General features: G+C 38.3%; 1 protein-coding gene across 5 annotated transcripts in view; it reads right to left on the bottom strand.

Moving 5' to 3' along the window:
• ZMYND11 (zinc finger MYND-type containing 11) overlaps positions 1-27,590 on the bottom strand; it is a 102,693-nt gene that overhangs the window by 53,762 nt on the left and 21,341 nt on the right. For all 5 annotated transcript variants that reach the window (XM_048950379.1, XM_048950382.1, XM_048950383.1 and 2 more), the window contains exon 2: positions 7,773-7,907. In XM_048950379.1, coding sequence (XP_048806336.1) covers positions 7,773-7,888 — 116 coding nt within the window. In that variant the 5' untranslated portion in view covers positions 7,889-7,907. The remainder of the gene's footprint in view (positions 1-7,772; positions 7,908-27,590) is intronic.

Below are 27,590 nucleotides of genomic sequence, written 5' to 3'. Positions count from 1 at the left end.
ATGACCTCTATAGCTATCTATGGGTAACAAGGGTGAAATTATTCCACTGTGAGCCTTCCTCGTGCAACGGTCGACAGGCAGGCATTCCTTCTTAAGAGTCTTACAAAATATGAGTGTTGAGCCTAATTCCTCCCTTTCTTCAATGTCTTTGTGTGAATCTGGATAATAAAAATTGTTATTAGGTTCCTGAATATTACCTCATAGATCAGTTCTAGGTACAAATCTTCAAGTAAAACAATGCATTAGTTACTGCGCAAAAAATGATTGAATTCCTTGTATTTTCTCGTATACATGCACACAATTATTTTGTTCCTTCATTTCTAAATAATTTGAAAATCTCTGAAAATTTCAAACTGAACATATAATTTAACATCACTGCAAAGACATTAATATATAGCATTAAAATTTTGGTTTGTAACCGATAATAATGCACACAACTCAGAGATTTTATGTAGAATCAAAAAAAGAAATTTTACTACAAGACTGTTTTTTATTTTATGAATATGATGGTTTTTAACCACACTGACTAAAATTAGACATTTGTTTTTTTCTAGAATGATCAGTGACTAAGGATTTACAACCATTACAACTCTTCATTTGTTGCATTTATGTTAAACCAAGGGAAAAGTGTTACAGAGACAGAAAAAAAAGAAAAAAAAAACCCACAACATGTTTTCTGGTTATAAGAAGCAATGGAAACAGTCTAACAGGGGAAAGAGAGAAGGACAGTAAAATGAAATGAATTGGTGGAGACTGACTTAGTAGAATCAGATAGAAGGAAGCGCCTTGTCTTTGGCTATATCAGAAAACTCATAAAGAAATATCTAAAACTAAGAATTTTCCATGTTGTCATCATCTGGTAATGTGTTCTTGTGTATTCCATAAGAGACAGATTTGTAACCAACCAACCCAATGCACACGGAATTCTGTTTTCTCCAAAGTGAACACTGAAGGGATGCAGCCACTGCAAGCAGCTATGTGGCCTGCTGGGAAGTAGGTCATGCTGCTTCTGGTAGGAACTCATATGCCACACTTTTGCTTACACTTACATAATTAGGAAGTGGAACTACATGGCATTGAGAAAACTTCACTTGACCATTCCTTCTCATCCTTCCCCATATGGTAAAATGGAGCTTTCTGAGCACCTCCCTCAGCACTGGCTTGTGCCACCACGGTAAAACTGGCCATGTTTAATTATCACGTACTAGCTTGTAAAGAGTTGCTTTTAGTAACACTACTTGATTCACATGGTCACATTTAAAACATAGAGGGCAATGATGTGAACATGAGTAAAAGGAGCCAGTAATACTGATTAGAAAAGAAATCAAGCAGCCATGCATTTTTACAGCTAACAGGAGGATGCTTTGTTTCAAACAATCGTTTTCAGATAAGCCTATACTGCAGGAAGGAAAAGGCAGATACATTCAGAGGAATGGTTTGACAAAGGATAAGAAACCACCAGAGCAGAAAAACATATCTAAGCTTTCATTTCAGTCCAAGAAATATCAAGCGCTACAAAAATTTTGCTCAGGTAAAGTTAAAAAACAGGATTATCTAGTTCTAAATCCAGAATAATCTGTTCTCTTAATCATTGTCATGACTTAGTATTTTTGTTTTTGCATGCCTGTTTATTTGCAACATCCAAAATACTAGTGGGATTTAAATTATCATCAGATGTACTATAAATAGCGACAATTTTTTGTAACAAGTTTCTGAGCTTCAAATAAGCAATACTGTAAGCATCTTAATTTTACACTGTGTTTTTTTCCTTTTGCTTGCCATTGCATTTCATATTCTTATTTATAGGCTTTTGTGATTATTCTCTCTACCTGTTCAAATTGCTCATTCTCATCTTTGCTCTAATCAGTGCTTCCAGAATTTGATTTTTGTTAAATAGACAGCCTAGGAGGAGAACAGCGGGAGAACTAAGGCAACAAAAACAAATCTATGGATGGGAGAGGCCCCTAACTTTAAACATTCTTAGAGATTGACAGGAGAAATTTCACAGAGTAGTGTTTGGAGAAGCAATCCCTCTCCTAGCACGGTCACACACTCAATCTGCTAATGACTCCACCTCAACTATGGGACCACAAAACCCCTTGTCATTTTTAAACTAATTTTTCATTACTGAGTAATTCTTCTCTGGGATGCTCTCCCATCAATGCTGGTTAATGTCAGTCAGCACAAAGCCAACAAGGAACTGGCAGAGCCTGCTCTATGAAGGGTTAGAATCCTCTCGGTTCTCTTAGACGATCTGACTTAGCTGCACTTACATCAAATTAGAATATAACAAAAAAGTCCACAAAACAAATATGGGAAAACAGTTATACCCATTTAAGCACCTCGTACTTGATCATCCCATCCGAATGCCAATTTAAAAAGATGAGAGTCTGTGCATCTATCTGTGCAAAATACATTTTTGTATCACCAGTGTCGTAAAACAACTTTCTGACTGATGAAACATATTCACTTTTGTGTAGTTTAGCTTAGATTCTCCAATTACAGCATATCAGCTTTATCCCAGTTAATGGTCCTTCCATCAGCATCATCCTGCCCAAGAATCTGGGACACTTCTACCCTGCAGATTATGGTCACTCTCAGTTTAATTCCAAAACTAATTCTCAGGCTCTGCTCTGCAGGAAGCCAACTTGTTCCTCTGGAAAGAAGGGAAAGCACGGCCAAGAGGTAAGTTTGCTCCACGTAGAGAATATGGATGTAAACCATTCCAAAACTGGCCCCTTCTGCCCAGAGCACTCCAGCACTGGTCCAGCATGCTATGTGACCTCAGATGCCTTCACGCCATGCCTGGTGGCAAACTAAACAAGCCTCCAGCTTCAAGTTTCAAGAATAGCATGGCTGTGGGCTGTGATATTTTTGGCTCTTAGAACTGAGCCACACACACATAGAAAATAAACAAAGAATACGTCAGGGCCAAAGAAACACTCCGTGAGCCAACAGCAATGCAGTGTGGTCACAGTATATCTGCTCCAGAGGTGCCAGGTCATTCCCTGTCACAGCACACAAATACAGTACAGGTAGAGCCTTTATTGGAGACACGGAAAGTAGCCAATCAACTAAATAAATCATATATTACACCAAAGGAAGAGGAAAAAAAACACAAGAAAGAAAGGATGAGAGAACAGAACTATGCTTTGGTTCTTCATATTACTGGTTTAGAAACCAGGATTATCTGTTTAAAATGACAAAAGCATGAAAGCTGCCAGTGGTTCCAGAGCATCTTATTTGGCAACTGGGTATTTTGAAAACATCACCTTAATAGATAATGAACTCTGAGCTAATCATAAAGATCATGAAATGTTCATAAAGTGGTAGTGAGGAAATCCAATTCCTCGACAGAGAAAGAATAAAAAATTAATAGTTAATTAAATTTTAGGAGTCCAATTATCTGGAAGGGAATGATGAAGAAAGCACTTTAAAAGGCAGTGGAAGCCTGGAATAGCCAAAGAAAGAGAACTTTAAAAACATGTCCGTACAGAAATACTTACTAGACTGCTATGCAACAGAATATCAATAATTTATCCTACTTATTTAAATATGTATGCCTTTTTTTTTCCCAGTGTATTTTAATGCATTTTATTCCATAGAATCAATTTTTGCGGTTATCTCAAATCCAAAACAGATGGAAGATAATGAGGAAGAACTGAGAAAGTCAAAGCATAATTATAATTTTTAACACACTTTTAGGATGAGCAATTTGTCAAGCTGCACTCCTGACAGAATTCATGATATACAGAAAGCTTACGGCATAGTTAATCCCAATCATAATCATCTAAATAATAGACATATTAAGGTTAAATTACCTCAACATCAGGCCTAGACAGTCAAATAGATAAATACCTTTTAGAAATATCATTTTGTTAGTAAGTAATTTGGTAGTTTAGAAATGCCAGACATATCTCTGTTGCTAGACTTTTCAAATGATTATAATTGAATTACTCAAGAAATACTAGGACAAAATAAGAAGAGAATATTTTTTCTACATATTATTAAAAATAACCAGTACCATCGCCTTCAAATGAGCTTTACCCTTAAATAAAAATGCATTGAACACACTGGAGCCTAGGTACTGACTGAGGAATTTACTTATATATACATACAAAATTATCTTCCAAAGGCAGTTTGCTCTTCAAGTACTGACTCCTTTAAATTCACCACATCTATTTCTTGTTGCTATTGGCTTTCAGTCCTTCATTTAGTTTTCAAGCTACTCCATTCAATGGGAAGTAACTTCCCAAGTAAAACGCATCTCCACATGTAGTCACTAAAATTGAGGAATTCCTTTCATTTAATAATTTGGTGACGCTTTTGGAGACAAACCTGTGCAGTGTAGTCTCTTCCCTCTCAATGCTTTTATTTAAGTATTTATCTAATGCTCCAATTATTAGTCTCTTTTTTTTTTTTTTCTATTTCTCTGCATACATTTTTAATTCCTTCATAAATAGATGCCTTTTTGTGTTTCTTACACAACCAGTGAATTTTTCAGTATAATTGCCAAAAATCCAGTAAGCTGAACAGCTAATTGCTTCAAGTCTCCTGCTCATATTTTCAAAATTTTCAAGAGAAAATTCTCCTCAATATAAGTTTTCCATCACATTCTAATCATGCGTTTTTCCATTCTTGCTTTTCCTCTTCATCAAATTTAAGAGCAAAGTACACTTGATTTAGTCTGCTTTTAATTAAAGGCCCTCTTTCCCTACAGGTTTTTCTGACAATATCAGAAGTACCTTCTAGTGCTCTTGGCTCCTCCTACACTGTCCTCCTGCAATTATGTTCTCTACAGAAAATGTGTGGCCAGTTTTATTCTTTTTTTTTTTTGCATACTTTCAATTATCAGTATCTTCTAAAAATATTTATTTCCCAGATATTTTTTTGACAATTACATATCAAGTGTAAAAGTTACATACTACATTATTGTAGTGTGTTATATAAATTACTCTTTTTATATATTGACTTAAAATAGTTCATTATCTACAAACTATACATCCTCTGGTAATATAAAAATATTATCAACATTTCCACCCTCAAGGTAAGAAGTAAACACTCCCTGACATGTGCAATGGCTACTAGCAAGCACCAGAAGGCTAAGCAAACCAAGTAAATGAAATAAACTGTGAATATCAAAGGGACAGAACCATGCTGAGCTTCCAGTTAGAGAAAAAGGCCCACTAATAGATATATTTAAAAGTAGTGAACCATCTCATGAAGAAATCAGCAATACAGACTGTGCTCTAATGGTGTTTGACATAACAAGTCACAAAACACAGAGGACAACCTGTCTCTTGCAACAAATGAACGCCCAGACAAAAAGCAAATAAAAAAAACACTCAAATCATAAATCATCTGTTTAACTTTTCAGTCAGTATGTGACACGGTAGGACAACTGCTGTTTACCTCAAACAAGTATTCCCCTCTTTCCCCACCCCCAGAAAAAATCTTGCCTTTTTTTTTTCTGTATCCTTACTGAGGGATAGGACACTTCCATAAATTCCATCGTTATTACTCCTTGCAAATACTTTTAATGTATTTAATTTTTTTAAGACTTTTAAAAAAATACTTTCAATCCCAAGACTTGAAGTAACAACACTTCCAAAATTATCTTAATACAAATATAAGAATCTCCCTCCTATAGCTATAACACGTTTGAAGTACAACCAATATCTTCTGACCACAGTTTTTATCTTATTATTCATACATACACCTATGTACCTAGGCACAGATAAACTGCAATTTTATTTGACTAAATGATCCTTCAGCCCCGAAGAAGACAAGTTTTTTTCAGTTTTCATCAGAAGAGATATTCTGACCCCCCTCTGATTTCAGAAGCTTACTCTGAGTATTATATGACATGCATGCTCATTTACTAAGCATTCTGTGTATCTCCATCTAGGCACAGTACTGGAAAGCAACTCAAAGATTTCTGTCTTTTCATTCCTTGTCAAATATTATCTCCTTGAAAATATCATACAACTGAAACTAGATAACACCTGTCACTGAAGTGCAAGCAGAGCATTTACAATGTCCTAGCACTTTTCAGATTACTCCTTACTGCTAACTCAGTGTATCAAAGAGACAACAAACTATTCCAAGCTTTTCAATGATCCTCTAAACTTATATAATATTCATCTGTCTCAAAGAACTATGGCTGCTCGCATCTCTGTTTAGTCACTTGAGGTATCTTTCTTCTGATTAGAGATGAGTCATACAATCTGGATCTAGACTTTTAAAATAAATGAAACAATCCTTTAGTTACTAAGAGCAGTACCTAATTACTTGTTTTCTCAACCTTGTTTGTAATGATGGGAAATGTCTTCTCTAACTTCATCTAGCTAAATGTTATTCTCACCATCCCAAAATAAGCATCTCTTATAAGAGTGGGATGAATCCCCCACTAGACATGCTCATCTCTTTTTAATATGGAAAAAAAGAGCATAAATAGCCACCAAACTCAGCTACTACACGCCCTGCAGCTAGTTATCCGAAACATTCAAATGGAAAGTGCATAGCATTAGTTTACCTACTTATCTCCTTAGAGATAAGATACTAATACATAATGCTTTATGGCATTCTGAAATTCAAGTGCAAGCTCAAAAACAAAAATGAAATTCTTAAAATACAAGCTCCCGTTTCAAGCCTGCTTGGAATTGTCATTTGGAAGGTGTTTTTTGGCTTAATGGTGCATTTATTTTAGTTATAAAGCCAAGTACACACTTGGGACATCATCTTTTTCTTTTCTCCTGTATATTGTTCACTATGTTTGCACAACCTGAGTTGTTACACTTCTACTTATTAAGCCAATTTTGCTGTTCGCTTCCATCCTAGTGATTTCAAACTTTGTCAGTGGACTATGCTATAGTGATCTTCACTTCATTAGTCACCTGCACTGTTTATAACTCTGCCCTTCGTGGTATCTGCCCTCTCTATCAGCTCACACTGGTTCTGGCAACTGAAGAGATGCCAACTGGTTAGTTTTGCTCCTTTAAATTATTCATATTGATTACTTGGCAAATGTGATGTGCACGCTGGCCTTGAAATGCAGACAAAGCAAAGAGACACAAAACCTCTCTCAGTTTTTATTACTGTGGCTAGTGCAAGTTATTCTAAAAGCTATTTTAATATTTTAGACGTTTCAAACAGTGCAAGCTCAACAGAATAAACAATATTTATATTTCTCTGTGTATACAGAGCCTAATACATCTTGAAGAATATTTTTATACTAACAACAGTATTAGTCATAGGTGTGATCCTCTCATGTCTTCTTTAATAGCATCCTATGCTCATCTCAGCAAATACGGCTCAGGCAACCAAGGAGATTGATTTCAGACTCATCTTTTTATCTTTGTTTTCCAGAAAAAAATGATCCAATGACTTAGAGCCTTTCCTTAAGGAATTAGATAATTTACACATTTTACAGCCATTTTCTCTAAACTTTTAAACCTACTTCTTCTCTTCTGGCCTATCTAGCAAGTAAGAACAACTCTAACACAATCAACTCAGTTCAAGTACTATAAAGACTGAATATTTCCTACAAATGCTTATATCAAGCAAACACAAAATGAATAAAATCTAAACTCAGTAGATTAAATCTCACTATAGGACCTTCAGGTACTCAATTAAAATTAGGTAATTAGTAACTCAGCAGTTGATACAGCTTTTTCACAGTCACTCATAATGTTTAACGTCTCTGTTTCCCAGAGCTTTTCATATCATCAGCCTTCCCCCTCATTAAGATTACTTTGGAATGGATCACTTACTTTGTGATACGGTCAATGTTAGCAATTTGCTTCTGATTCCGGATTATTTCTATTGCTGCCCAAAGATGCTGGATCGCCTTTGTATCTGCCTGTCGTCTCTTCGTTAAGCGTGCCATGACCTGTTTACTTGGTCAGCTGCAACCAATAAATTAAAAATATATATATTAATGAACTATGAAATAGAATACACGACTCTCTTGCAATAAGTAAAATTACACAAAAAATCTGTTAAAAATTCTGTTAACCTCTAGCAATCCAATCTGTATACAGCATCATGTCTTCTTCTGCTTAAAGAGCAACAAAACCCAAAAATATACAGCACACACCACATCACAGAAAGACAAAAGGCAACCAGCAAAAACTATCAAATCAATACCAAATAATCTAATATAAAATGGGCTATGAAAAGACACTCAGGTCACATCTCAGTTCCATAACATTTGGTAAAAAGCAGAAGTCACCCTAACCTGGAGTTCACAAATTTCCCCATTTCCCAAAACTCCTAAAAAGGGTGAACTTGAAACCACCCTTTGTAAGAATGAATTCTGACATATTGAAAAAGCTGTGGCCACTGTTCAGATTACAATACAGTTCTCAGATTTTTATTTTAAGATCTTTATCACCCAAAACAATTTTAAGAAAATCTATTATACACACAGAAACTAGAAATACATTTTCAGGAATGATAAATATTAAGAAAAAAATACTTTGGAGCAATTCCATTTTTTATAACAGCCTGAAACCCAACAGGACCAAAGTGCTTCTGATGGCATTTAACCATCTAACCAACCCTGAATGGGAACATAATGAGCATCTGGCTTTGTTTACAAATTTTCCAAAAGCTCAAGGCAATGAGTACAGATAAGCCATAAATCGCCTACAGCTCTACTACAGGCAACAGAATCTCTTTTTAAAAGCTTAACAATGCATTTTGATCACTAAATAACTTTCTTCCAGTGCCACCACTTTCTGAATGAAAAAAACCAAACTGATTTATCACTGTTACCAAAATCTATAATTTATTTGAGAGCTCTGTCCTCAAAATGAACTGTGTGATGCATGTGGATACTGGACATTAGCAGAATATTAACCCTGTTAACCTAAAACAAGACAAAAAATGGAAAACTAAGACACCATCTGTGCAATGTTAACGATGGAAATGTAAGTATTTAAAATTTCCCTCCTCTAAAAATTCACAAAAACTGAACAGATCTGAGTTTCCTATCAGTTGTGGAAATGTAATTTTCAAGTCCATAGGACCAACATGGACATGTCTAAAATTACTATCAACCTCCAGTTCTGTTGTTAGCTCAGCAACGCTCACACATTCTACAGGTGTAACGAAATAAAGTACACCACACTATTTTGGGGGGAATAAATGCAGTATTATGTAATTCATTTCAAAAAAAAAAAAAAAAAAAAAAAAAAAAGAAGAAGAGGAAGAAAAAAGGTTGATGTGAAGTGATATGCGTATGTCCAGTTGCAATTGTGCATGAGGCACGTCTCTCTCCTGGAGGCACCAGGGAAGAGCTGAAGTGCACAGGGCTCTTGCAGACATAGAGTGATCCCATCGGCCCGACACTTTCACTTCAGAAATCTTTTCCCGCTGGGATTTAAGGCAAGGGCAATGGGACGCATCCCCCAGAAAAGAAAGGCCAGGAATATATTTTTGAGGGAACGATAAAAGAAAATATGACAGAAATGCAGCCAGAATGACAGCTAGTAGATAGCATCACCTAAGAATGATTCAGACAAAGTCTCTGTTGGGAATAGTAGGAAAAAATCATGCATCCCTGTAAGCTACTCTGCATTGTCATTACAGAATATGAAGACATTATAAGTAAGAAAATCCTCCTTATTTGTAAGAGAATCATATGATTAAGTGTAGAATTTAATTCTTAAGGAAAACAGATCTGTAAAATACAAAACAGGATTTGACACTAACAATAAAAAGGACAGTCCTACTATCTCAAAGGAAACATAAAACTGCTTGTTTAAAGCAGAATTAATTAAAAGTGAAACCATTCCTTATATTCCATCCGTCCCCTATGAATCTGCTTTAAAAGTTGGTAGCCAGGATGGCAAACAGGCCAGCCACTGAGCTCGTACAGCATCACAGCCACGTGCGAGAATCAAAGAGGCAATATCCTTCTCAAACAGTGTGAAACAACAGCCCAGTTGACACTCTATTTCGTAACAAATAAGTAGTGCCTTTTACTCCAACCATTTTTGAAGCCACCATTATTTGGTAGCCTGGCACAGGCAGCCCATGTGAGTAAAGCACTGAGTACTGCCCAGAGGCAGAATGCAAGAAGGAGGCTTTTCTCTCACACCCCTGCAACACACCAGGCTGGGCCTCATCCTCCATGCAGCCTCATGTCAGAGCAAGGCCTGGCCTGTGGGGCCAGGGAACTAGCTCCCACTTGTATCTTCTGGGAGAAGAAACCCATGCCCAAGAGAGAAGGAAAGGATCAATGTAGTTAAGGTTTCTGAGGGTTGCAGAGCTGCACCAAAGATGGCTGAAAGGGGGGAAAAAGATGCACTGCAGAGGTCCTATAAGCTCCTTTTGAAGACACTCTATCTTCAGAAAACATACAAGAGCTGCTGTGAAGGTAATGCCTCCTATGTGATGATTTTGGCCCATGATGTCACGAGATGCATTTTGGTGCAGTGGCAGTAGAGGTTGAAGCTTCCCACCAATATCCCATTACATGTTGCTGCTGTGTGACAGATGGCAGCAGAGGGGCAGTCTGACAGAATGGCGTCTGACATGGAAGTGCTATGAAGCAAAGGTTAGGAATTGAATTCCTCCATGTGGAAAAAATCGTACCCACTGATACTATCAACATTTGGTGAATGTTTCTGGAGACCAAAGAGCGGGTGTGAGCACAGTGAGGTGGTGGCTTTCAGCAGTGGATCAGGTCCACAGGTCCACACACTGATGAGCGTGCAGGCTCTCATTCATTGCTGGTTAAAATACACAGCTCATAGTGGTGCTTATGTTGAAAAACAGTGCTTTGTACCTGAGAATTTGCTCTTTCATATAGTGTATCTGTTGTTGTTTCCATGGAAAAAAAAAAAAAAGCAGTCTAGTTTCAGAGTGAGCTATGAACACATTTCATTTATATAGCTCTGCTTTACTATTTACAGGCACTGTGAAACACAGAGTTGACATTCCACTACTGAAATAATGGTTCTTACAGAACACGCTTACAAAAATATCAAATAAACTTGTTATTTTTTTCCAAAAAATCCTGACTACATTAACATTATTTTCATCTTTGGACTGCATAGTATAAAACAAATATAAAAAGCCTCTTGCATTAAAGAAAAGTTGAATAGATCACGGAATATTTCTTCCTATTCTTTGCATTGTCACTCTTCCCCCAAGGTAAAACTAACCACAACAATATTCTCCCTGCAATTCTGAAAATATTTAAGCAGCTTTCTACATTATTACAAAGCCTGAGAAATAACCTGTCAGACTGCTGTTTAGAACTACTTCCAAGCAACAGAAAAGGCTCCCAGGGCTCCAACATACACAACTCCTTCATACAAATGACTTGAACTTTAATGGGAGACACATCAGATTCTTAGATCTATATTTATCACCACTGATTACTTGTTTACAAGAGGGTGCACACGTGCACACAAGAGAGCAAGTATACATTTCCAGTGCATGATTGTGTTCAAATCTGTGCCTTAGAGCTCAAGTACCGAAAGAGGCTGATTCACCCATGTAATGCTTTAAAGCAGTTTGAACTCCAGTGATGCTCTCAAACTATAAAAATGAAATGTATATTTACAAAGAAATTCTTGAAGAGATTTCTTATCCTCACCTTTTGTTACAGCATTTCTTTCGATACTGTTGAAAGAAAAACTAAAAGCTGAAGTAAACATTAATTTTCCAGCAGTGTTTTGAGAGCCAATGGTTTTTTAGCAAGGGAGTTCCCTGTCCATATGTAAATGTGTTTTATACCACTTCTGTAATGTTCTGCTAACAAGCTTACAGTAGCACAGTTTCGTAGAAGAAGGCTGAAAAACAAAAGATTGCTAAAAATCTAACAATTGATATCAGCAGGACGTTTCTCAAGTTTTGCAGGCATTCCTGGGATCTGGTGACTATAAGGATTCTCTCTATAAAAGTTTGGTGTGCCTGACATGCCAGCTCACATGCTTAGATCACACACACACTCACAACAATGCCCGAAGCAAATCATTTATCTTCTCCATTTTCAACTCCCCTGCTGTTTCTCAGTGTAATCTGAGTAAGCTTTTACTATCTTTCAATTCCCATTTGAATGTGCTATTTCAAAAAGTACACCTCTTAATTGTACACAACTTTCCTTAAGAGCTAACTATTACACATTTCTTACTAATCAGGAAGGGTGAGCAGGCAGGCTCAGCAAACTGCTGTTTATCTTGTAGTACACACAGCACTGGTTATCTTCTCAAGCTGTGCAAAGCCCCTAGCAAAGTGTGCATTGCCATGCAGTGGCAATGTTAGAGCAGTGGCAAACCAGACTTACTGTCAAAACAGCAGTGCTCCAAGTCGTTAGACATGCACTCGGCCAAATCAAATGCTCTACAGCTGTCTGTTGCAGTTGTGGTGGATATGGAAACCTGCACTTCAAGTGAAAACAAAATAAACAAAAATCACCTTGCAAATCAAGAGATTCAGCCTAAGGAACCTCCTTGACCTGCAGCTTGCGTCCAATTTAGCAGATACTGCTGGACTCTACGTTTAGCTGGAAACTTCCTACAGAGAGAAACAACAGAAAGGTAGGAAGATCTTAAGCTTTAAGCTTTAAGATCTACTATCGCCCAAGGAAAATGTGACGCCGCTGAAAATTTTGACTAATGAATTGGACTTTGCACTGAAGCAGACGGCGCTGCAGTTGGGTGCTGCTGCTCTGATGGGAGCTGCTAATTAGGAGCTGACAAGTAGTAGCTTGTTAAATCTCCTGCTTGTAGCTCACAGCAAGCAAGGCTACCTGTGGCGTTCATCCCCTTCAGTGCAAAGCCAAACAGGTTAAACTTCATCCCTGCTATGAGCTACCATTTGGCTAAGATTTGGTATGCAGATAATTGCAATGGAAAGACAGTTTAAGGAGTTGATCCTTGCCACTGCTCAGCTGCTAGTTTCTGCCTTACAGCATGGCATCCCTGGAGCTTGCTATTATTTCATCCACACTACACAGTGAAAAAAAACTTCAGGCGTTACAGGAGGAAGAAGCTAGACTCAATCCTAGGTTTTTGTGGCTTTCCTGCTGTGAGACTGGCTGAGTTTGGGCGGTTATGAAACCTAGATGCAAACTTAACTACATATGCACTTTATAATGTGATGGACTCTAGTGTTTCTTAAAGGCTAACTTTTTATAGTAAGTATAAAACCATATGTATCAGTGGTACAAGTAGTTCCAAATGTTTAGTGCTTTGTTCTTGCATTAAATAGGAGTTTCATCTTAAAGTCCAGATCACGAATTTGGAAGCTGATATAGAGTTGGGGGTCACTGGACTTTATACAGATCTCTGTTGTGCTCTGAAGTTCTACAGTTTTACAGTTTACAATTAAAATACATCTTTCATCACCAGTTTAGTGGGAGGGTAAACATTTCAGTCTTTCCCTCCTAGAACAACTGAGAGCAAAAGTTCATTTTTATTGTATTTCAATATCATTCACTGAGGCTAAGGCATATGATACTTGAATTCTTAAGCTCAGACATTCTGAATCATCAGTGTTCAAATAGTTGAACTCTCTTTTGAAACCAAACGTGGACTTTCTTGTTTACTTAACTCACCCTGCTAAAGGGAACTTGACACAAATGTTGAAGCAGTGAGGCCTCCATCCCACAAAGAGAACTTCTAAGAAAGTACAAGAGCAAGTCAGTGTAAACAGAGTATAACAAAACCTGGGGTGAAGCAGCAACAGCTGTTCAAAAGAGTAATAATCATGCACTCCAACTAAAGGCTGTCAAAGTCATTTTGTTAGCTACCTAATACAAATATATGAACAGGACTAAGATGTAATCCTGCACTGTATTATCCCTCTAGACAACTCCAGCCTGGAATTTTACACACAATAGTGAAGGCTGTCCTAAAAACTGGAAGGAAACGACCCTTTGTTCTCACCTGGCAGAATTCACTGAATAGAAATTTATCTAGCAATATAAGTTTGAACAAGTGAAGAACACAACTGCCAAAGAAAGCAAAGTATTCAAAGCAAAGAGCTCAGGTTCTTACTAGCAATACAGCTATCAACTTTCAGGTGTGCATAGGTAAGCTGAAGCACGTTATATATTTTCTTCTAAATATTTGTCTCAATACAATTTTCATGTGCCCTGGTTCCATGTTTGTCTTTTAAAATAAACAATATTGTGCTTTAAGTTTCAGATTTTTGCTATGTATTGAACACATGGTAAGCAATCATTCTTTTTACAGCTGGTAACAGAAATAACAGTTAAACCGGACTATCAAAACAAGAACAATGCAAATTATTGTTTGCACAAAAAAAATACCACCACTGAAAATGAACGTACTGTTAGTGCACTCAGCAAACTCCTGAATCAACACAATTTAAGCTAAAAACCAGCATAGTGTGGCAACCTTCTTATGAAGGTAAGCTTTAGCTGCTGTAGTAACAAAGCCCCTGATTTCCAAGATGAGGATACTTGTACCAGTTGTACACTTAAAGGCTGCTCTCCAGAAGACTGCTCATCTTTCTTCACAGAAGTTTTCTATTCGAAAGACAATTGCGTCCAACTAACTTCCTCTAGTTATCTATTACCTAGATAATAGATGGTTCATAAAAGGCGATGACGCTTCTTGTCCAGTGTCACGCTTGAAAAATAATGAGTATGCTTCAAACTTACTTACTTTGGGAGTAACCAAAATTAACATGTTCTACCACAAAGAGCAAGAAGTGGGTCAGTTACAAAAGCTCAGGTGACACACATGGTGACAGGGTGCGAGCCCACACAGCATGCTAACATGGGCTTTCTGCAGTTTGACTGCACCCACTATCCCATTCTTCATTTTTCAAAGCAGCCTAGGACTAAAACAGGGAAAACTGCTCTTGAAGAACCCATAGAAAGAGTTAACAATGAGCAGAGCTACTTCCCTGCATACAAGCCCTTGGTAAATAGATACTTCCTGTCCACTCGCCTGACTGTAGCCAGCACAGATGATTAATGCAGCTATGCATCCTGACAGGCTCTAACATTCACTTGGCTGTAAAACGGGGAAAATCATGGCCAAAGAAGGCTGATGTTGAGGGCTAGAACTTTCTTCTGGATGCTAAAACAGATACCACTTTGATTCTGCAACTGTCTCTACCAAAATTGAGAGGTGGAAGACATATTAGAAAATGCTCAGAAATGTAAATGAGAAGAGCAGCTCTTTCTCCAAAAGCAATCTTTTGATCATCATCTTCCTTTCTGTTCTAAAGGCTAAAGAGCTTGGTTATTCTGTGAGCCTTGGCTGTACTGACGCCACACATTTTCCCTCTCAGTAAATAAGTTAAAATAGATAAGGCATAACAGCATAAATAAATAAGTGATTTTTCCTAGTACATGCCCAGGAGATGGAATTCCACAGAAAGTCAGTTTCACACTAATAAAAGAAGACACACATTTCCCAGGTTAAAGAATGAGCAATGTATAGAGAAGAGCTAAACCATGAGAAAATGTAAATTCATTCCAGATTAAGTAAGATATATGGTAAAACAAAGAGTGGATGTTGTCTTTCTGCAGATGTAATGTTTCAAATAGCTGTTTTTTCTCCCCCTCTCCTCTGAACTACATGTAACTGACATTATCCTTAAATTGCAAATTGGGATTCTGCTGCTAGCAGCATGACTTAACTCTCAGATGTTTGTAAAAACTATTCCTCCACCAGGCTATATTTTTATTGACAAAAGGTAGCTGAATCAATTTTTGTTGCTCCTTAACAAAATAAAGACTGTCTGAACTTGTTCCTTTCCAAGTTACTCTCTTTGGCCTCTCCCTCTCCATAAATAAAAGCACAAATACACAACTTCTAAAAGCAGAAGTCAGCACATTAGGCAGACACAAGCACTTTCCTCCACAAGTCAGGCCACGAGCAGCACCAACCCAAAGGAAACTCGTGTAAATAGTCATCTCAGGGAAAGCTGATACTATATGAAGAAAACAAGTGCCATTCAGAACAAACAAGGCTGCCAACAACTTCTAGCCCAAAATGTTTGGGCTCACCAGACCTGGAAGCCTACTGAAATACACTCAGAACTCACAGAGTTAAAGCGCATTGATCTGTAATGCAGGTAAGATGAGCCAGAGATAAACAGTGCCACAGCTTACAGGCTTTTACAGTTTTAATCAAAAGAAACTTTAAGGCAAGGAGAGGATCAAATTGTAAAATCTGAGTTTTCAATCCTGCTTCTGAAAAATTCAAGGTGAATGTCAGATAGAATGGAACTGAAAGTTTCATGCAGCTGTGGGACAGTTCATCAAAATGAGACCAACACAAAGAATAATATACCGTAGAACTGGAAGCCTTTTCCCAAGCTCTCACATCACTTGTTTTCTTCAGTTTTTCTCCTTTGAGTGTATTTTCTCCTTGGACATAAACATCTAGTTTAAAAGTATCCTCTGAAGTATATTTACTGAATATGTTCTGTCCTTCATGCACAGAACCCAAAGTCTAATTACACTAATCATGCACTTTTCAGTACAGCCTTTCTCTCATCTTGCCCCAAACCAAGTCTATCATCATTCCTTAGTGAAGCCTTAATCCCTATCCATTTCAAAGATCCATTCTGATTCTTTTTTTCCACTGACGTTCTGTTTTGTTTTTTTTTTTTTAAGAAAACAACCTTAAAAGCAGGTAATTTGTTTTGCATGTATGTACTTACTTCACATAGCCCTCAACTTTTCCCCCCAAACTCTTCATGTCCAGACAAGGACGAAGCTTGCCCTAGGGACAGTTTACAGACATGTGAGAACAAGTCTTCAAGAAACTGATGTACAGCTCCAAATAACAGGATTTGGAAGTAAACAAATCATTAATGGAAAACAGCCAAATATAATCAGGACACTTTTCTTTTTACATTCGCTTCAATAGTTGATAAATAAAAAGTGGAAAAATGACCAAAAGGAAATTTTGAAAGAAAAGAGAAACTTAAAAGCCAAGAAATGATTTCAAGAAATAAAGATCTATCAAAGAAATTGGTCAGGTGATGAACATATGTCGAGCCCTGGATATTGCCAGTTTCTCAGCAAACCCACATAACAGCTGACATCAAGCAAGCTTTGTTCTACCATTACAGGTTAGCATTTCCTTCCTACAAGTTGCTTAAGGGACAGAAAGGAGAGCAGGAGGAATACATCCCTTCATTTTCCAACCAGCTCCTGTTGTGGCTGATGGCACAGGAGATGCTGGCAAGACATTTCTTCTCTAAAAATTTTCCCCCAACACATGCTGTCTTAGACTGCAACCTTGAATTTGTTGAGCAGTTTCCCTCAAAGTTAGTTACTACATTGGGAGTACTAAAGTGGTCTCTTTTGATACATTTTTGACTACCTATGACTTTCAGATGCTTCCAACACGTATTTCTCATCTTCTCTTACCTGAAGCCAACTTACAACATATGTCTTTATTTTTTAATATAGAGAATTCTTCTCAAAGCTCTTCCAGGACCAGCTGGAGGTGAATTAAATTATGCACTTTTTTTGTTACAGAAAATCCATTTCACTTCATCATGATTCTTGCATTTTATATCTTTTCCACATTACTTCCACAGGAAACCTATTACTTTGACCAATAGTTTGCTGTTCTATTCACAAGCAAGTCCGTAGCATATGCTGAAGCCAGAAGTCAGAGACTGGAGCACTCTGCAGGATTAGGATACCTCTCACCGCGACATTACAATGGTATCTCTTCTTGCAAGTGCATCTGAAACCCATTTCTTCCAGCACTGATGATGATGGCAATGATACAGAGCAGATTACAAAGGCCCTTTAGGGAAGAAATTACTTCCTGAACACTTAAGAGCTCTTCCTGCTATACCATTATGTAGGACTGAGGTATATTAAAGGCAACAGAACCATGCTCTTCTTTTCTCTTCCACTTCCCTCAGGCACAGAAATATAGGATTAATAATTTTGTTGGCAGAAGCAGGGCTTCATTTTCAGATTATTTCAGTGCCAACATCTGGTTGGTCTATGACTTTACTCCTATAACCTCAGTGCAGAGGAATAAGCCAAAGCTCTGGCACAGAAACTTAGTATAGTGATGGAAACTGAGGAAAGCACAGGGAAAGACTGAAAAGTGTGCCATACTTGAGTCTACCAGCCCAAGGTAAAGCCCAGAAAAATTATTAGTTCTACTAGTGATCTAACAGAAAATATAATTTATGAAGTATAGCTCCTACTCTGATATCTGTGAAAATCTTTTCACAGATAATACAAAGGAAAAATTGCAAGAGTATTACAATGTTCCAGTGTTACAATGCAGGGCAAGTCTTCCAATCAGCATCTTCTCTTTACACTCAAACAGAAGACACAGAGCCTGCTGGGCTGCCAGAGCACAGCTGCCCCAGCTGTGATGCTTTAAGCTGAAAGAGGTACTTAGCTCTGTCCACTTAGCCAGCACTGCAGGTCATGGTCTGACATTTTGTGACCCTCCTCAGCTACTCCCTGTTCTACAGAACCAAGCACACGGTGGAAGGAAGGTTAGTTTGTTCACAGGTGAGTTTTTGAACTGGATTACCAGATTGCTTTACTGCAGACGGTTGCTCCTTAGTTACATCCTTGCAGGGACATCATGTTCATCCTCACTGAAGTCAAATCCATTAATAAAGAAAACAAAATATAACTTTGGGCAGACTTCACAGTAACGGTGATTTCCTTACAGATTTACATATGCATTTCTTTTAATGTGTTCACCTGCTAAGATTAATTCTGAAGTTTAGAGTGTGCTCAGCCCCTATTTCAATTTCATTTGTTCACATTTGCTTCTAAAGGCTTAACTGAATTGCTCATTCTGCTTGTTTTATAATGACATGACTTAAAGCTTGAGGGCTTATTTTACTGTAGGAGCCAAGTTTAACTGTTTAGTGATAACAGAGCCCCAACAGGTGCCCATCATCTAAGTGACCACTGCATTCTATCGTATACCCCGAAATCTGAGAAGTTTCCCACTGCTTCCACCTTCACCAACAGAGACAAAGTGCGCTGCTTTAAGTGATGACATGCTGAAAGAAGAAGAGAATCTTGCGCTGGCATTTGTAAGTGAAGAAAGAGTTATATGTTTCTAATGGTTATAGGCCTATTCTTTTCAGGTGGAGAGGTTCTGACTTCAACCAACTTTTTTCTGTTTAAGACTGTCTGTCATTCTATCCTAAGACATGAAATTTCTTACCAAAGCTGACAGTGGGTTTAAAATCTCAACAACAGAAAGATCTCCTTTTGGGGCAGACTGCAGGCCGCTGCCCACAACTCGTCTCCCTCCGTACAAAGCACCGGTTTGAACTGACCACAGCTGACCTCCCTGCAAGTCTAACAGCGGGCTGCCGCAGGGACACCTTCCTGTCTTCGTTAGAGCTCGTGCTATTTCTGCAGCCTTTGGGTGTAACTGTTTGTGTGCTAAAAATCCACCGATATTCACATTGGTGTCTGGACTACAGCTTCTGAGTTTACGACAGATGGGAGACCAACAGAGGAGTTAAAATCCTGCGAGTCCACACACAGCTTACAGCCAGTAGCCATCTGGCTGGGGATCTACATAATACCACAAGAAGATGACAAAAAAAAAAAAAGTAAAAAGAAAGAAAGAAAAGAAAAAAGGCAGTTACATTTGCACTTCCATTTCTCTTCCCCTTCTTTGTGCTTCCTGTTTTGAATAGATTTTAATGACTGCATTACAAACAGTCTTTCATCCATTTCCCATAGATTAAATAGCTAGAATGCTTTCTCACTAGCACTTTCCACACAGAAATATAAATTCAGTATTAAGCAAGAAGTCCAACACATGACATGTCTATTCTAGGTAACAGTCAACCAGGTAGCATTTACAAAAGCAGAAGGGTCTGAGGAGAGGGCGCCAAATGGAAAGCACCAAAAAACCTCACTCAGCAGCGCTGCCAATTGCTCTATAAAAACAATTTGAGGCAGAAGTTGAAATGCAGGGCCCCAAAGTATAATTGCTTAGGAAAAAACGTGGCCAGCAAAAGTTACCAAACCTGTTCAGAGAAGAAAGCCGTGATTTATCCCCAAACGTGCTGGGAAAGCTGAAAATCTGGTTTTCAAAGGTAAAAGCATAAACTTCACTAAATCTCGCTTTTGCACTTCAGCATCTCCTTCTATAAAGACAGCAAATACTGCAATACACAGAAAACAGAACAAAAGACAGACACTTTCTCCCCTCAGCTTGCCAGAGTGCTCAGAGAGGTGTTTGCAGCCCGCAATTACATGCTTGCTGGGGTAACAGCTCCCTGAAAACAGCAGTTTTCTGATGGAAAGAAAGACCAAGAATTCTTTTCTCTGTGTTCTCTGTTGCAAAAGCGAGCGCATATTAAGCAACTCGAGAACAGGAAATAACACTGACAAACAAACCGATACTTTTTCCATAGCTTGATCGCTCAGAGGAGCACATTTGAAACTTCATCTCCCTAAAGCAAGAAATGTTTATTCAACTTCTGACAAGGCTGCTGAATGCTTGTGTATTGCTCCCAATCCAAACATTTTACGACTCATACAGTGAAGCTGATGGTGACTTTAGAATAGAGAAGAACACTGAAAGGACGTGATTTTTATTACAGCTCTCTCCCTAGAAAAATGCTGCTCTACTGGTAGCAAAACGATGTGTGGAAACGCACCGGCCCTATCTGACACGTGCGCTGGAATCACTCCCATATCTCTTCACCTGACCTGGGAGTCTCCAGCACGATAGGGGTGCCGAAGGACAACTACACAGACACTGCCAATCTGTCTTTCAACCTACAGCAAATCCATTATTTCATTAATGTAACCTCCAACATAAGGGATGAAAAAAAAAAAAAAAAAAAGGATTAAGTGCAGACATCTATGTGTGAGCTAATCACTGCACACTCCCTTCACCCTTGACATGATCTACCCAGTGCAACAATCCATCTTGGTGCAGAGCAGACACTGCATATAGGTCAGATGAATTAAGTCCTAAAATTAACCATTTCTCTCCATAGAAGATAAAGTGAGATTAGGATGAGTAATGCATATGTTTGAGTTAAATTACATAGCCTCACTCAGAAAGGCCCCCCTTCCTCATCAGTGCTTGAGCTCACCTAGCTTAAAGCCCTGGAAACGGAATTTCTCACATCTCAGCTAAGGGCTGCAGCCACCAGATTATGGTTTGTGGTGTTTTACTTTGCCTTTTTTGGAAGAAAAATTTCATCGATATGCTTCCATATGGACATCTTTGAATAACTGAAGATGTCTTATTTACCCCATCTGTTTAAAGTCAAGAAAAATGCAGTTGTGTTTCTCATTCAGGAAGGCTTAAGTAACTGTATTTGTTATTTCTGAGGAAAAATATGAACAGATAAATTTCAATTATAGCCCTAGCAATACTGTTACCATTGTAGAAAAAGGCAACTGATTAATAGCAATGTCTGATACATACATTATTCAAATTGAAAATTAGAATATGTTTTGAATTAATAATTTCTTCACAGATCAAGATTTTAATTAAGAAAAAATTGCAGCGCAGGAGATTTTTTCATTTTTCTTACAAGAAAGGTAATTTTTATAAATGCAGCTCTCCAGCCAGGCAAAATGAAACTGCAAAAAGTGGAGCTACAGAACTTTCTCCAGCGTTTTACAGGAATACCTGGATCAAGTAGAAACTGAGCCAAGAAAGGAGTATCTGTGCTGACTTTAGGGGGCCCCTTCTCTAACTCTGTGGACTTTGACCCAAACACTGCAGCACTGCTGGATGTGCACTCACCCTCGTGACTATCCCAGCACGCAGCCCATCGTATTGATTCAGCCAGTCCAGAATTTTATATGCACTTCCTGTGACTACTTCCAAACAGTTTAAGGAGTGCAATAAAAAGAAGCAGCGATCACATAAGTAATGGAAAACTTTAATACTGATGTCTCTGTCCTGAACAATTTGAACAACTCCCATTATTCACAAGGGTTCCTTCAGTTTGACCTTGATTTTTATGGAGCTCACAGAAATGCACAAAATGTAAAATAGATCAGAAAAAAGCTGAAAGTGCAGGTACCAGCTCTCTTCCACAGAAGTGGGTGAGCAGCTCAGCAAGGAGACCCAGCCCTGGCACAGACCCATTCCCTCCATGGACTCCCCTTCAGAGAGGGCACTGGGAAAGCATTTTGAGTTGCTTAGGATCAATCCGACACTGTGATTCAAACCTTCAACCTGGAAGCTTTCTTTGTCTCTTCGATTTATTTAGAAGAAATATTAGGTGGTTCTATCTGTTAAAACATGTTACTTTCCCAACATCCTGAAGGAAGAGAAACAGTGTCTCAATTCTTACCTGTAGGTTTCACTCACACAGGAGGAGTGCAAGTTCCAAACAACTCTGCAAGAACTCTTCATAGGTTCTGCTGCATGGAAATGCAGGGTTTGGTTTTTTTTTCCACCAACTACAACCAATTTACAAAATACGGAGTTGAACTAAATCCCAAAGCAGCACGTGAAACTAATTCAAGATCTCTTCGATTTGAGGGCGGATGGAGCAGTTTGGTGCTCCCACGGCTCTTCTGTCACCAGGCTCTTTTGTTTGAGAGCAGGCTGGTGTCATTCAGCAGCACGGCCAAGCAAAGCCGGGCAGCGCTGTGCAGCAGCACTTGATATATGGTGAAATACAAAGGCTGTATCTTCTCCCTAACGATTGTTGGTAGTAATGTTTCAAATAAACTAGACGCTACAAATGCCCACAGTGAACCTTGCTAATTGCAGAAGCCTTTGCAGGTGACAGAGAGAAATGAGGGCTTTCAGATGTTCTCAGGTGATGTGCTTATGTCTTAAATCATCAGATTTGATTACCTGTCTCTAAGCATGCTTTGCTGCCACTGTTATTAGCTTTTATATTATGAAGCCCTTTTTGAAAACTGAACCACTACATTTAACCACATGACCTCCACAGCAAAGTCTACAGGCCAAATGTACGCTGTCTGAAAACAGTATTTATATCTCATAAAATTACACGCGACTCTTAAAATATCTGATTTCTTGATCTCCTTTGATTAAGCTGGAAAGGGAGGAGAACACAACCTGATTGCTGTGCCTGGTATTTCACATTACTATGTATCTCACAGTATTAAAAAAATAAAAAGAAGCAAAGATGAAAACATCCCAACCATGTGACAGTGAGGACCTGTTCACAGAATTACAGAATCATCAGAAAAGGCCACTAAGGCCTACTTCAACCACCCCTATGCTATCTGGTAGTCCTATATTTTTTACAACTTCAACATGTTCAACGTTTAGATTTTTAAAGGCCTAAGCCGTCATCTCTTTGTCTTTGCTTTAGCTCCTGTGCTGTCCTGTGCCTGCCAGCTGCAGCCAGACTTCCTGACCCACTGCTTTAATCCAAGCCCTGTCACCAAGACTGTGCAGGAATGAAAAGCAGTTCCAGAGATCCTTTTCCCTTTAGCTATCCTCTTAAAGAGTTATGGATTTTTCCTTACTCTTTGGAGACATCTGTGTGAAATTACCCACACTACAGTAATCCTAACAAAAACCAAGGTTTATTAAAACAAAGAGAAGCTGGAATTAAAACAAAATAAATTGTTTGCTTAACATAGCTGATTTTACAATTCTCATAAGTTAAATTAGATAAGGCATAAATCAGATAAGCTCAACTTCAGATAAAAAAGAAGAAAAAAAAACAACAGAATCCTGTATTTTATCCTTTGAAATTAAATATCTTCTCTGACCACAGCAGCCAGCCTGTCAGTGGTGCCTGAGACCAACAATTCCCCCTTTTTGTCTCCCACAGATACGCCTAATAAGTCCCAGTTCAGGTTTCCTAAACGCCACTCCGAAGACAAAAAATGGCTTTGGTAAACAGTTACAGACTCCATCTCTGAAGAGTTACACCACCGAGGAAATGCACACCCTTAATTGTGATCTATGGCTGCCTTTCCAAGGTTTATGGACCAGCTCAAACATTACCTTTCACTAACCAGCACTGCTGGCTGTCGAGGATTTGGCCCCATGGGCACAGGGGTTGACCCATGGGCAAACCCCATGCACAGCAGCTCCTCTCCTTTCCACTTGTCACGGACTGTGAATTACAGACAAGGGATAAGGCTTTCTGTCTCAATAAGCTATGTCTCAAAACAAGTACAGTGGACATTTGAAAAATAAAACCAGTCTTGTCTGATGTCTCAACTGACAGATTGTTCTTTCTTGCTGCCTTTACAGGGTTTACGTCTTGTATAGACATAGTTTTTGCTTCAGTACTCTGTGTCATTGAGTGGGTATTTCCCAGAAAGGAGACGAGCACTGCACTTGGAAAGCTGCAACAAAAACTGGTCTGCAATACAAACTTTCACCACTTCGTAAGTATAATGGAAATAGCAAGCTTGTTCCTTCTTGCATGTAAGCACACATGCAAGAGCACTAGCCAAAAAAAAAAAAAAAAAAAAAAAGCTTAAATAATCAGGGCTTCTGTCTACTCAGCAAATAAAATAAAGGTGAACTGAGGCAGTCTCACTGGACAGCCCCATGTTGGGACAACACACAGGTGTACAGGAAGAACGAGGAGAGCTGATCATAGCAGCATCCTGCACAGTTAATCCAGCACAGCTCTCCTGATCAGCCTTTATTCTTCATCCTCCCAGTGAGTTTGGAAAAAAAATATCTAGACAATGGCAAGAAAGTGATGGAGCTATTGTCAAAGATCTACTAACAACATCCACATAGGCTTGTCTGATGTGATGCAATCCAGTGCTAAGCCAGGACTACAGTATGCAGGTAAGGAAAAGCAACAGCCATAACTCAAAAGGACATCTGTACAGGAGACAGACTGTGACTCGGAGCAGTAACGATGTCACTTGTCATTTTTTGCTCTAAAAGGATGCCTGAAAAAATACTGCAGCAGCACAAATACGGGGTGCGGCAGCACTTCAGTTCCCTAAAGCCAAAAGTAAACGAACTGTGATCTGAGATCTGCTCAACAGAATGTTACAGGCACATTTTTGGTTATGAAATCCACATAGGACAGTCTTTCCAAGTTCCAGATCAAGTTAACAGAATTCATTACAGCAGCACACAGAGTTACTCAAACATTCAATTAAAATAATCTTGCAGAACTGCACTTAAGTTGTATCACCACCCTGATGAACTCCAAAGCAAAACGTAAAATAAAGGTCAAACTGCAGAGAACACTACGGAGCAAGTTAATACCCATGAAAAACGAGCACAAGAAAAACAAAACTATTCCCCAGTGAAAAACGGTAGCAGCGGACGTGAGAAGGGATGCCATTTCTCTCCTCTACTGCTGCTCATCAAATAAGAGATAAGTCAGAGAAGAGGAACTACATTGGTATGGGTAATTTTACTTTTTTAAATTTGATTGACTTTTTTTATGAGAAGATCATTTTGTAATTGAGAAGGGAAAAATGAAAAAAAAAATAATAATCTTAATGTCTTAACGCTTTAGTCCATCCTATATCATTGATCAATCTCTTTTAGTCCATTCTATGTCATTGAAAGGACGTCAGAAAACAATCCAATGATAATTATTGAAAGTCAGCTAATTTACAAAGTTTTCCTTAAAAGAATAATTTACTCAAAGATTCTTTCAGAATTATTTCAGATGCATGTATTGATAATATCAATACAAGTTAACAAATCTGACCTAAAGATCTCTAGTGGAATCCTGTCAAAGTTTCCTTAATTCTGTAGAATTCCTGCACACATTTGAGACGAGTCCAAGACTCTACCTATGCTTTCTATTATTTCTGAAGGTATAAATGTTTAGAAGGCATGCCTCTACCTGTGAGAAGAAGGGAACAGGCTCTCATTGTTTTTACAGAGAAAAAATGGAATACATTAGCCATAAACCAGTGTGGTGCCTTGAGTAGTATCCATGAAAAAAAATCAACCGTCATACAAAATTTGAATTATTCAGAAATACATTAATTTTAGTGTCTGACCTTCTGGCTACCAATGCAGCGGAATACAATACATACAGCCCTCTGCTGCATGATACATGAAATGATACAAGGGAATCCTTTGAAGTACTGCACAATAATGAAACACTGGAAAATAGTATCTGTCATGTTTGCACACAAATACTCCACAAAGCTGAGCTAAGAACAGCACCAGTACAGATTTCCTCTACAGGTGGTAAATTTGAACAAAATTTATTTTCCCTACATTAAGGGAAAAAAAAAAAAAAAAAAAAAAAAACAGAATAGCAATAGTCTGTTAACAAGGTGATTTTTATAATCAAAACTCGACTTCAGTGAAGACACTCATTAAAATGCTGAAGTTACAGAAATAGATAAACCTTCCATAGCCATTTACAGCTTGAGGTGAATCCTGGTGCAGTGGGAGTTGAGGTCACATTTCAGGGCCTTGGAGATATGAACCAACACTTCTAAACATACTGATATTTTAAAAAATAATTCAATGACTCAATCAACTGATTGCCAAATATGCAACACAAAGTGACTAACACTTGTTTATGTGCATCTATGGCTTCTACAAGTATTTATGGATTGCTGTAAGGTGGCCAACAGATGTACACCTTAAAACAAGAATCTACAGAGTCTCTTAGTGTTTACAATTATTTACCTCAATTAAAAAAGAGCCTATCAATATTGGTGTTATAGAGGTGGATAAAGAATTGGTTGGGTGGTCAGAGCCAGAGGGATGTTTTTTTTCATTAGCAGCTCTATATCCAGGTGGAGGCAATTGAAGAGTGGCATCCAATATAGGTCAGTCTTGGGATTGGTGATCTTTACCACTGATGTAGACAGTGTGATTGAGTGTACCCTCAGCAAGTTTGCTGACGACACTAAGCTAAATGGTGCAGCTGGCAAAACAAAAGGACTGCCATCCAAAAAAGGACTGGAACACGCTTGAAAATTGGGCCCATGTGATGCTAAGGAGGTCCAGCATGGCCAAGTTGTATCTTAAATGGCTGTACTCTCCCAAAGTTAGAAACCTGTTGTATGCATTCCTCATTTGTCCACGAAATGAAAAAGATTACTAGGTAAGAGAATCAAACTCCTATATGCTTTATAGAAGCTGCTTTGCAAATACATTCATCACTGCACAACTGTCCATTGGTTTGCATCTGGCATTTGATTTCTCCTCATAACTGAGTAAATGACTCAGTACATACTAATTCCATAAGAAAACACTATCCAGCGCCACTATCAGGCACCTCATGTCTACAAGTCATTTCAACCACAAAATCCCACAATTCAAACCATAATTGGACATATTTGGCCAAATACTCTGTACTAGACTTGTATAGGATGCAGAGTAAACTCAGTTACAAGGCATTATCCAAACCCCAGAGTAACACAACTTCTGAAATTCATAGATAACCTTTTGCGAAGAGCTACTAAGACTCAATGACCAAGTAAACTGTTTCTTGTAGCCTGGTTTTTAGTATCCTAAAGAAGTTGGAAATTTTGTTAGATGACCTGAAGAACTCTCTAACACTGGACACATATCAAGCCCATAATGTAAAGCAGGGGAACTTAAGCCTTTGAGATGTTAAGAGGCTTGCCTGAGATCAGAGCAGAGAAAAATCTCTCAGCTCCATCTTTGTTCCTTTGCTTCACTGCAAAGGATCACATGCAATCCTGCATC

This window comes from Lagopus muta, chromosome 7 (assembly GCF_023343835.1).
Source record: "Lagopus muta isolate bLagMut1 chromosome 7, bLagMut1 primary, whole genome shotgun sequence".
NCBI classification, from domain to species: Eukaryota; Metazoa; Chordata; class Aves; order Galliformes; family Phasianidae; genus Lagopus; species Lagopus muta.
This window is presented reverse-complemented; position numbering and strand designations above follow the sequence as displayed.